General features: G+C 39.2%; 1 protein-coding gene across 1 annotated transcript; it reads left to right on the forward strand.

Moving 5' to 3' along the window:
- LOC134636171 (UDP-glucuronosyltransferase 2A2-like) lies at window positions 1-5,776 on the forward strand. Its single transcript, XM_063486024.1, has 5 exons — window positions 1-76; window positions 1,010-1,138; window positions 1,331-1,629; window positions 3,546-4,259; window positions 4,913-5,776. Exons 3-5 carry the CDS (start codon window positions 1,336-1,338, stop codon window positions 5,495-5,497), a joined length of 1,593 nt encoding a protein of 530 aa, XP_063342094.1. The 5' UTR covers window positions 1-76; window positions 1,010-1,138; window positions 1,331-1,335; the 3' UTR covers window positions 5,498-5,776.
- Window positions 5,777-11,950: the final 6,174 nt, after the last annotated feature.

Consider the following 11,950-nt stretch of genomic DNA (forward strand, 5'->3'; position numbering starts at 1 on the left):
AGGAAATTGAGATGGTTGTTTTTCTCTGGCATGTAAAACCAAAGAAGCAGCAAGAGTGGGCTCACCAAGCGAAACGGTATTATGAAAATTATCTCACAAGTTTGCACTTTTTCTTGAAAATGTATCTGCAAAGTGTAGAGGCACTAATGATTAGCTTACACAAAGCCATGATCGGTGCAGCTATTATGAAGTAACATTTTAAGTGCATTTTCCCTCCCCTCCTTGGATGTGTAATGAGCAGCCATTAAGAACCTGTAGCTGACACCCTACATTTTCAAAATGTACTAACTTTACTGCAATCTACAATCACAGCTTCGTGGACAGTCATGTAAGACACATAAAAATACTCCTTTAGAGTGATTACTGGGCATGTGTTTTCTTATAAATATTAACAATATTTAGAAGGTCTTGTGACAAATGATCCATAGGAGGCAGCTTTGATTGTTTCCCCTTTACTTCTTGGTATTTGCTCTTTTGTTTTTGTTTTTTAGAAGCCTTAATTCGTATGAAAATAAGAAAATACAGTGTACATAAAATACACATTAAAATCTAATAATATTCTTGATGGTTACACAACTCTTGTGGGGCATTTTTATGTATGAAGTACTTTTACTTGTGTTATTTACGCTACTGTACCATACCTGATTATACTTTTCAAAGTAGTGTAGCTTGAAACGTCATGGTTTTAGTAAAGGTTCTAAATTCTTTCTTCGACTGATCCTAAGTGGATCATAAGAGGAATGTCTGAGGCCTTTCAACTAGATTTAATGTTCAAATATGGCCAAATAACCTCTATGTCAAATCCCTGAGGAAACTAAATACATTCCATAAGAGCATGATAGCTTATGTATTTATCATCAGTTTGTCAGTTTGTCTTTTTTGACACGTTAGTCTGGTATAAGCATTGTACTTATGTGACAGCAACAGTCACAAAGCTACTCAGTGAAACAGTATCAGTTGTCTGATATCACTAAATTAAATAATAAAACTGACTTGTCACGTGTCACAGGTAACTAATTTACCAGAGGAAGAACTGCTCTTGTATAACACTGGAGTTTGAACCCACATGTAAGGATTCCGTCTGATGCATTGGTAGTCCCTGGGCAAGCAGGACTACTGTTGCCTCTTTTTACTGTGGGTAAGGGAATTTCAGACACATTTTCCTTCTCCTGTTGACAGTTGTTGAAAGTTTCTACTGTTTACAAATGTATAAAATAATCTTGAATTGTACAGTATATATTTAGTCAAACTTTTTAACCTTTACTTGTCATATATATCTTATATGTGTGTATGTTGACTGATATGACCCTTTCTCCTTCTGACATTATAGGAACCATGGCTTCACATCGTGGGTGGGGAATGTTTGTTATACTCACTGTTTGCCTCATTTCATTAACACAACATTGCAATGGAGGAAACGTCCTAGTTTTCCCTGTAGATGGCAGCCACTGGATCAATATGAAGATCCTTCTAGAAGAACTTCATGGCAGGGGACACAGCCTCACTGTGATCAGGGCCTCAAACAGCTTCTATATCCCTGAGAAGTCTGATATTTACACATCCATTACAATTGATTTGGGTGAAGATGTAGACGACTTCTTTGAGGTGTACCTTCAAGAGCATATGAGGGTACGTGATTATGGATTTACTGTATTTATTTAGGTGTGATGCATTGTGAGTCGGGCAGCGGTCAAAGGTGGAAGCTTTAGCAGTCTGATCCCAAGTTGCTCCAATCTGGTTTTGAAGCTAAGCTGAGCTTTGAATTCCCCCCAAGATTTGTATTTCCTGCTCAGTGCCTCCACTTTCTAGTTTTCCCCAATGGGTGAGAGGGTTGCTTCGCTGCACCTTCAGGTTAGGGAATGTTGCATGTGCTAACTCCAGGAACAAGTTGCTGGCCTAAGGGGAGAAGTTAAAGTATGTTGGGACCCAGTGAGTGAGGGAAGGAAGGAGTGGAAAATTCTTTGTGTGAATAGCATAATATGCAAAACGCACTGTAAATAAACATCTACATGATCTGCACCACAGTTGTGTTTATAGTTTTATGAATGGTGAGTGATAAATACCAGAACTGAGGAACAATATTACCTCAATTCAGTGAGTTTTATGGTAAAGGAGATAATAAATAAAAGCACTGAAGCACCTTCCCTTACTATGGCTACCCTGCAGATACTTTGTGTGACTTAACTTAGGAACTAGGGCTGGGTATCGTCACTGATTTCTTGAATCGATTCGATTCCGATTCACAAGGTTCCTGAATCGATTCGATCCACGATTCGATTCAATTCGATTCGATTTGAATTGGGGAAATTTTGCCTCAGACAGTCAGAAATATTATAATTCAGATCATGCATCAGTACATTTCCATATTTTTATATCTATAAAAAGAAAACTGACACTTGCAAGGTATAAGCATCACAGCAGATGCCTTTGTGTCAAAGTAACTGAGGATAAAACACAGAAAAACATGAAGGTGATTTTCCTGGCCTGGGAATTTATAAAAATATTCAGCAGTAGATCAAAAACGAAAGAAAACCATTAATCAACATATGAACATTACCTGATGCTGCTGAAGTGAAGCAGAGCAAAGTTACAGAGGTTTTATTAGAGTCACAGATAAGCGTTTTGCAATTTTGAATAATTTAAAGTTTATATTTGTTCAGTATTGAACAGCAGAAATGAGGTTTTCTTTTCGGAAGTAAGTAAAGGAAAAAAACAGCGGTCGACAGCGCTGTAAACAACGGTAGACTTGTGCGTAACAAGCAAGCGAATAATGCAGAAAACAGATTTTTACACGGGAAACTGTTCTTGAAGTATACTGAGAGAGAGAGAGAGAGAGAGAGAGCTGTGCATGAAGTGTGATTTTATCGTGGTGGAAGCAAAACAGCAAAAGTCAGAGGGAATTCATGACGATGGTTATATGAAGCGTAGTTTGGATCTTCTTTTGCTGCTGGTTCAGTCAATTTTGGTTGGAGAGAGATAAAACCTGCAGCTCTAGAATCTAGCACGTGAACACAAAGCGCGGACCCGCCAAAACATCAGAATCAGCGAGCTGTCGGCTTTCAGCCCCGACCGTGTCCGTGCCGTCGGGTGAGAAAGGCGACATCTCACTGATTCTGATCTGTGAGAGGCGCTTTGTGTTTACATCTTAGTGCAGAATCCGTGTACCTGCTCTCATGTACTGTTTAAGCTGTTTGGTGGTTGTTGAAAATTTGTGAGGTTGAACCTGAGATTCTGGCATTTCGGGCAAAATAAATTTATATTAAAAAATCGATTCAGGATTTTAATGAATCGATATCACGTTATCCAAGCCAGAATCGATTTTAATCGATAAATCGATAATCAAAACCCACCCCTATTAGGAACCTCCATAATGGAAAATGACCATTTGACTGGACCCTGTAACTCTTTGCTGCTGGATGAGGTGGGTGGGGAGAGGGATGTCAGTGGATTTCTGTTTAGACTGCTGCCCCAGACCTGAATAAGTGTCAGAAAATGGATGGATGTATTTATTTATGAATAACACTTTTTTTTCTAACTATTTTTAGGCACAGAGAGAAGGGGCCTCACTGCTGACTTTCCTCAAACTTACCAAGGATTTCCTTTCTATGATTCATAAGGCTCATGTGCTGATATCTGACATGGTCAAACAAATTTTGAATGATCAAAATGTGATCAAAAGATTAAGAGATTCCCAGTATGATCTGGTTCTAACTGATCCAGCTTTGGCCCCAGGGGTTATTCTAGCCAAATATCTCAAGCTTCCCTTGGTGCTCAACGTACGCTGGATCACCAGTGGAGAAGGCCACTTTGTGTTAGCTCCCTCGCCCCTCTCTTACATCCCAGTGCCAGGATCCGGCTTAACAGACAAAATGAATTTCATCCAGAGGATCAAAAACATATTATTCCATGGCATTACGTTGTTCCAGCAGAAATTCTTGTTGGGCCCAGTCTATGATGACATGTGTGATAAGTATATTGAGGGTGGATGTGACATCATCTCACTACTTCAGGAAGCAGACATTTGGCTGTTCAGGTCAGATTTTGTGTTTGAGTTCCCTCGCCCCACTATGCCAAACGTAGTCTATATAGGAGGATTTCAGTGCAAACCAGCTCGGGCTCTGCCATCAGAGCTGGAGGAGTTTGTTCAGAGTGCTGGGCAACATGGAGTGATCATCATGACTCTGGGAACCTTAGTTGATGCTTTGCCCAAAGAGATTACAGATGAAATCGCCAGCGTGTTTGCCAAGATGCCTCAGAAGGTGAGCGAGCCCCTATAATTTACAATTTTATAGCTGATACGTTACGTTCATTACAGGTGTTGCATTAATTTTCCATCAGCTAAATTATTGTAAGTACAATTTATAATCTGAAAGTAGTAGGTACTTAATAGCATTACAAATAACTGCCTAACTGAAGCAGAATAATTAAACAGTTATAATCATATAATAATATAATTTCAGCTGTCTTTCTGTCTGACCCAGAGGTAGTGTAGATTTTTATAATTTAGGATAGACAGAAAGCCTTTAGACTGAGAGGTAGGGAGAAAGAACCAAAGGTTTGTTGAACTAAAACATTTTCAATAACAAAAAGGGAACAACTGAAAAAAAAACATGGCAGTTGAAGAGTATATGAAGTAAGTAGGAGAGTTCATTTAAGGGTAAATCCAAATAAGCACAAAGTCTAAAAAAACAACTAAGGACAAATCCAACAGGTGAACTGTGCAGAGAGGGCAGACAAACAAAGGAGTGGAAATGACATGCAAAGCAATACTTTAAAAATAAAACAGGAAAACCACACAAAGACTACCCACAAGTCAGCAAGTTCTTTCCAGAAACAAAAGCTTTTACCATTACTGTCTGTTTCAGGGGTACATACATACTAATGGTCTTTATTTTGTTTGTTTTCTAACCAGGTGATATGGAGGCACAAAGGAGACCGACCCTCTACACTGGGAAACAACACTTTAATGGTGGACTGGATGCCACAGAAAGATCTTCTGGGTCATCCACAGACCAAAGTCTTTGTAGCACATGGAGGAACTAATGGTGTCCAGGAGGCCATTTACTATGGGGTCCCTGTGCTCGGCATACCCTTGTTCTTCGACCAGTATGACAACCTTCTACGGCTGCAGGAGAGAGGAGCTGCAAAGATCATTCACCTGTCTGATGTTAATGGCCACAATTTTGAGCAAGGCCTTAAGGAAGTGATCCACCAAGAGAGCTACAGGCAGAACATTCAACGAATGTCACGTTTGCACAGAGATCAGCCAATAACAGCCATGGAGCAGGCTGTCTTCTGGGTAGAATATGTGATGCGCCACAAAGGGGCTCATCACCTGCGTACAGAGGCTTATAAGATGCCCTGGTACTCTTACTACTCTTTAGATGTACTGTTCATATTGCTGTCTGCAGTCACTGCTCTGCTCTATTCTGTTTTGGCTCTTGTTAGATTTCTGTGCTGCCGGAGAAGAAGAAAAGCAAAAACTAAACAAAGCTGATTTAGGCCATATTTGTTTAGAAATACTGTAGTCTACAGTGAGTTATGTAAAGCACTGTTTTTATAGAAAAACATATATATAGCCATTCTTATCTCAAATTTTTATATGATACAAATGACCTGACAGTTGCCTTATAATTAATCTAATGTAGTTCCCTTTTCTTTTACTAAGTGAATTGTCAAATATACATTTGGTGATTAAATATAGATTTAGTGATACATTAAAAAATCAAGATCCTGTGATTTTTAATGCCAAAATATCAGTCTCTGACTGTTAGACACTGACCAAATCACATTTTATTTTGTTCTTTTCTCATAAAGTGCTCTATAAATAAATGTTTTTAACATTTAAAAAATAGTTTTAGTGTTTTTACTAAAAAATAATGTCTGGCAATGTCTTTGGTAATGATAATAACAATGACAATATTATTTATATAACACAAATCTCATTTGCTCTACATGGAGGAAGACGGCATTAAAACATATGTAATTGATCTTATGTCTGCAGGCAGGTTGTTCCAAAGAACAGGACCACAATAACTGAAAGCACTCTCAGCACACTGGGATCTTATTCTGGGAACAATTAAAAGATCTGAACACAATGCCCTCAGAGTCCTGCAAATAGAGCGTTGAAATAATTGAACCTACTTGATATGAATGCAAGTAATGTAACACTGTGTAACTTGTTGTCTAAGTATCAAAGGCAGTTTATTGTTTCCTTTAGGACTCCTGTATTACATCAAATTGTGAGAACGGGCAAGTTCATTACAAACAAAGAACACATGTAACTCATTCTGCCAGCATGCCGTAAAAGCCAATTTTTATGAAAGACCTGGAGAGCTGGTATGCCCAGTTTGTTATTCCTTGCATTTATCAATTCAACTTACATTATCCTCTTATTTAAAATCAATACCAGTGCAGAAAACCCCCTAAAAACCTGATGATGGAAAAAATCCATAATTTTAGAAAATTGTGTGTATTAAAACTAGTGCTGTCAGCATTAATCTCTCGTCTCGTTATCTCGTTTAACGAGATTAACGCTGACAGCGCTAATTAAAACCATTACTGTTACCTAAACAGTTCAAAAACAGATGCCTTGAAATAATCAGCAGCTGGAAAAGAAAACTCTTTTTGATAAAGCATAAACTTACATAGGGTTGATTTGAAAAGGTTATCTTAGTAAAGCCAACTGCAAAGTAAATTACATTTTAATGATAATTATGTGACACACTGCTCGAGGCTTCTAAGCGTAGTGATGAGGGAAATATACCAAAGTATGAAGGTGGGAAGTTGGAATCACATCACCAGTGTAACATTCAAAAGTAATGCAAGAAAGATTGTGTGTTTATATTCATGCTGATAATATGTGTTATGTCTTTTGTGGAGTCAGTTTTTCTTATTTGAATTGTACATTTGTAAATCAAATAAATAGAAGAAAATTACATTTACACGTTTTGCTATAATAACATTTTTATAGTACGTTTATACACTTTTATAGTAGTTAGGCAAATTAATTCACCTTTGGCATGTGACTTGTGTGTCTATTAGTGATTTAGTTTTATGACCACAGCTTTCTGAGAGTTGTAACATATTAGCCAAATAGATAAGGTTGTACCACAACTGATTATTTCAGTGAGTTACATCAACGAGGAATTGACGTTACTCAAAGTCAGCTGAAGTATGAGAGAAAAGAAAGAAATAATCACAGATCTACCCAATGAAACTGTTATATAAAGGGGTAGAGGGGATTTCCACTTTCTGATCAAATGAAAAACAAAACACAAATTAAGGCCTTTGTCAAGGTACATTTACTCACTAGCCAAATAGAAATACAGAAAAAAACAGAGCCCCCTAACCTACTGTGTAATCAAGAAGTAAATAGGAGGAATTTATGCAATTGTTTCTTCAGTATTTTAATGACATGGGGATACAGGCAGTGTGGTATGGTATGCCTCACAGTAAGAAGGTCCTGGGTTCAAACCTGCTGCCTACCTGGCGCCCTTCTGGGTGCAGTTTGCATGCTACGCCTACCCCGGTTTGGGGTATCTCAGGGTACACTGGCTTCCTCTCAAAGTCTAAAGACATGCATGTTAATGGGTGATTCTTCAGGTGTGAATGTGACTTGGGTTTGTATCCCACCTCTTGTCCTATTACAGGTGAGGGCAGGCTTCGGCCAACCCTGAATTGGATTAGTGGAAGATAATAAATACAACTAAATAAAACAGTTGCAGATTACACAGTGTGCAACAATGGCAAATAAAGTAAATACCATTCTAATAAAATGAAAATGTGAATCTAGTTTCAATTTCTCCAGCAACATATACAGGTAGAAATTGTGAGGCCTCCCTTTTCAGCAACCTCTGGATCTGAAAAACATCCAGCTCGCACTGGAACGGTTCCTGAAAAACCAGGCCAACATGAAATGCCAAAAAAATTGTGGCCCCCCTTATTTGGACTGTTTTTCTTTTTATAACTCATCCATCTGGATACTGGAGTTAGGAATATGGCAGCTTTGACTGAAAGGTGTCCCAATAGAGGGCCTGTAGCTGATTAATGTCTCCTAGGCCTCACGACTGTAGACTGGAGTCACTGGAGTGAACCACTCCATCGCGTTTTTGCTGTTTGCTGTTGTAGTGAATGAAAATCTGTTGCTTAGCATTATGTCTATACATTGCACCCGTATTGTTCTTCTGCAAATACAGTGTCCACAATTTTCAAGATACCATGTTCAAATTTTATGCGACAGTAGATACCAATAACAACTTGAGGGGATTTAATTTAGGTGAACATCGGGTCAAATTAGGTTTGCATTTTTCCTTGATCCTCATTGTTAGCTGCCAAGGTTAAAGTTGACCTTGAAAAAAACTTCTAGAAACCATATAGAGTAATATATCTCATGAAAGGGGACAGAGAAAGCTGTACACACAAGTGTAATTTTTTTCAATACGAAGCCCGACAGTGTTACAATTACAGCAGAAAGCTTTGCAAAATCGCATGCTCCATGAGTATATCTTAAAATCTGATGTTGTAACAGCTAATAAAAGCCAGCGATTTCAGGGAATTCTCCTCCAGTTGTATGTGTAAAGATAAAAAATTATTATCAAGGTCATAGGTCATAGGTTTGACATCAGGAAATTGTTATAAAAGCAGGCTGACGTCAGCATGTTGTCATAAAAGCATCCTAAAACATCACAGTTTCAGTATAGCCCTTGCCCTTAGGGGGGAGTTGCACTCTCTGAGTGCTCTTGTTTATGCTAAGGAAACTATTTTTGAAGTGATGACATAAATCAGCCTTCAACCTCTAATGCAAATTTGCCAACTTCTGGGAAATGCTAATAATGAAAGATTTCAAAACATCCAAAATCTATGGGTAATGTCTATTACCTCAATGTTTACATTTTATACAGTCCATGGTGGTTTTCCACATAATTTTGGTAAAAGGAACACGTCAGTTATTCCAGACACGATGAATAACACTTTAACAAATGCGTGTGTTTTATGTTTTATGTGTGCGTGTGGGAACAGCTCACATGCATACATAAAACAGGTGCTTTGCATGTCTCTGTATTGTCACTGCTATCAGCAACTGAGATAGACAGCACCCAACCTTCCTTCCTTCCTCTGTGTCCTCATAATACTCCCACAATCTGTTGCACTTTTCCTGCCCAACTCCCTTGTGATTCCTTGGAAAACTGTTCTTGTGAGCATGGCTGGTAATGGATGAGCTCACTGAGCATGTTCTGTGTTAGAGGTTAGTCAAGGCTTAGATGTAAGTTCAAATAAACTTTTGCCACATTCTACACAGTAAAGGTAGAATCAAAAGAGAAAATTGCCAAATTATAAGGAAGTTTTCAATATATCTATATCAATATCCATTTATATGTATGTATATGTATATATATATATATATATATATATATATATATATATATATATATATATATATATATATATATAAAAATAACAACAACAAACACGTCCATGCAAGTTTCAAGTTTCCGTTCCTTGTCTTGTCACTCAGCTCACACACAGAGACAGCTTCTTTGGCTTGTGCTCTCAAAGGGCATCTCCAAGGCCTGACATCATCCTCTCCACAGTCACACCAATCACATTAATTTCACCCTCTATGGAGTAACTACTGGCCAGAAGCACAAATGGCTCCAGTGATTCTGCACAGCAAATTCTGCTTTACTTAAGTTGGAAGCTTGCACATGTTACTGTCTGTTGAGTCTTGGCAGTCATAGTCATCATTCAGCGATGTGGAATTCTCCCAGACAGACCACAGCATCAAAATCTGCTGGATCAAGTGGCTTAATACTCAGCAGCACCTGCAGTGTTTACGACTGGAAATGTTTCTCTACTCTGTGTTGTTTTCTTTAAATGATTATAGTTTAAATTCAATTTTTGTTTAATTTCCAGTTCAATATAAACTAAATAGATATGTAAAAAATGCTGAGGTAGACTTAAAAAAACATTTCTCTTTTAGATGCTTTGGAAGACTCAGTTTTTACTCTTCTATATTTGTTTGCACAGTGTACAGTACAGATGTACTGTCAGGTACACCAGATTACTCTGATCTCTGTAAATTCAAAAGATAATTAACAAGAAAGCTAAGAAGGTAAATTGAATATTTTTAGGGCATTAGAGTTAACATCTCTGTCATTTTTTCTTAATTTATATTTTTCAAGTTCTGGTTTGGTCTCATTTGTTAAAGATACCACCTGCAAACACTTTATTGTAGCATATTAGTCTTTGTATGTAATATGCAACAGCAGAACAAAATCACATAGTATGATTAGTAGCAGTGACATATTTGGAGTCATTTGTAAATGCTAGATGTCGCAGTACATTAATCTTAAAGTGAATCCTGGATGCCACTTTGCTGTTTGTCTCTGCAGAATATCCTTGAGTTCCATAAATTTTAGATCTGCAGCTATGGTCAGCTGGTTTTAATTTAGAGTTGGAGCATCAACAGCAGAGCTGTCTGGCATTGATGGGGAAGAGTGTACGGATCCTTCGGGTCAGAGCCCAGGAGATATAGCACAGTTTCAGTACATAAAAATTTGGCCAGAATGTGTCTACATGATGGAAGTAAGTGTACAGGGATCAATGCAGGGAGCAGTGCATGTGGCACAATAGTAATAACGATAATATATCTTTGCTAATCAAGCAATTAAAAAAAAAACATTTTGGGGCTGATTTATTATGGATGATGAATTAACATAAGAACCAGATTTAAGAGAAACATTGCCTCATTAAATTATTAAATTAAATAATCAGTTTTATTACTTTGCAATAATTCAGGGCTGATTTTGGTTTTTGTTAATTTATTATGCTCCTTTGTGTATGCAAAGTTTGATCTTTCTCCATCTAACTTTCAATATTAAATGTGTTACACTATCTAAGGGAGAGGCCAGCCACCCTTTCGAGGTAGCCCATTTCCACTGCTTGTATCCGCGATCTCGTTCTCGTCCCTGAGGGACACGGTCGAATGCCTTCTCCAAGTCCACAAAACACATGTAGACTGGTTGGGCAAACTCCCATGCACCCTCAAGTATCCTTGAGAGGATAAAGAGCTGGTCCAGTGTTCCATGACCTGGACGAAACCGCATTGTTCCTCCTGTATCCGAGGTTCAACTAACAGAGAGACTCTCCTTTCCAGCACCCTGGCATAGACTTTCCCAGGGAGGCTGAGGATTGTGATTTCCCTATAGTTGGAACATACCCTCCGGTCGCCCTTCTTAAAGATGGGAACCACCACCCTGGTCTGCCAATCCAGGGGTACTGCCCCTGATCTCCATGCAACATTGTAGAGGATTGGCAACCAAGACAGCCCTACAACATCCAGAGCCTTCAGGAACTCAGGGTGAACCTCACCCCAGGGGCTCTGCTACCAAGGAGTTGTTTAAATGCCTCAGTGACCTCGCCCCCGGAGATAGGCGAATCGTCCCCCTCGTCCCCAGACTCTGCTTCCTCCACGGAAGACGTGCCAGTGGGATTAAGGAGTTTCTTGAAGTATTCCTTCCACCTCCCAACAATGTTCCCAGTCGAGGTCAGCAGTGCACCACTCCACACAGTGCAGGTAGAACACCGCTTTCCCCATCCGAGTCCCCTGACAGTTTGCCAGAATCTCTTCGAGGCAGTCTGAAAGTCTTTTTCCATGGCCTATCCGAACCTCTTCCACACTCGAGTTTTTGCTTCAGCCACTGCCCGATCTGTGTTCTGCTTGGCCTTGGGTTACCACCACAACAGGCACGAGCCACCTTGTGGACGCAGCGGCTTCAGCAATAGAGGTGACTCAATGTCCCAAGTACCCCCCCCCCCCCCCCCCCCCCCCAGGAATGCTGTTGAAACTCTTCCGGAGGTGTGCGTTGAAGATCTTGCGGACCGGGGCCACTGCCAGGCTTTCCAAGCACACCCTCACCATATGTTTGGGTGGGCCAGGTCTGTTATG

This window comes from Pelmatolapia mariae, linkage group LG10_11, assembly GCF_036321145.2.
Source record: "Pelmatolapia mariae isolate MD_Pm_ZW linkage group LG10_11, Pm_UMD_F_2, whole genome shotgun sequence".
NCBI lineage: Eukaryota > Metazoa > Chordata > Actinopteri > Cichliformes > Cichlidae > Pelmatolapia > Pelmatolapia mariae.

What these genes read in the sequence shown, in the direction of transcription:
- LOC134636171 (XM_063486024.1), top strand. Translation starts at nt 1,336, where the DNA reads ATGGCTTCACATCGTGGGTGGGGAATGTTTGTTATACTCACTGTTTGC. An exon ending in ACCTTCAAGAGCATATGAGG is followed by an intron (nt 1,630 to 3,545) that starts GTACGTGATTAT and finishes AACTATTTTTAG; the next exon opens with GCACAGAGAGAAGGGGCCTC. An exon ending in TTGCCAAGATGCCTCAGAAG is followed by an intron (nt 4,260 to 4,912) that starts GTGAGCGAGCCC and finishes TTTTCTAACCAG; the next exon opens with GTGATATGGAGGCACAAAGG.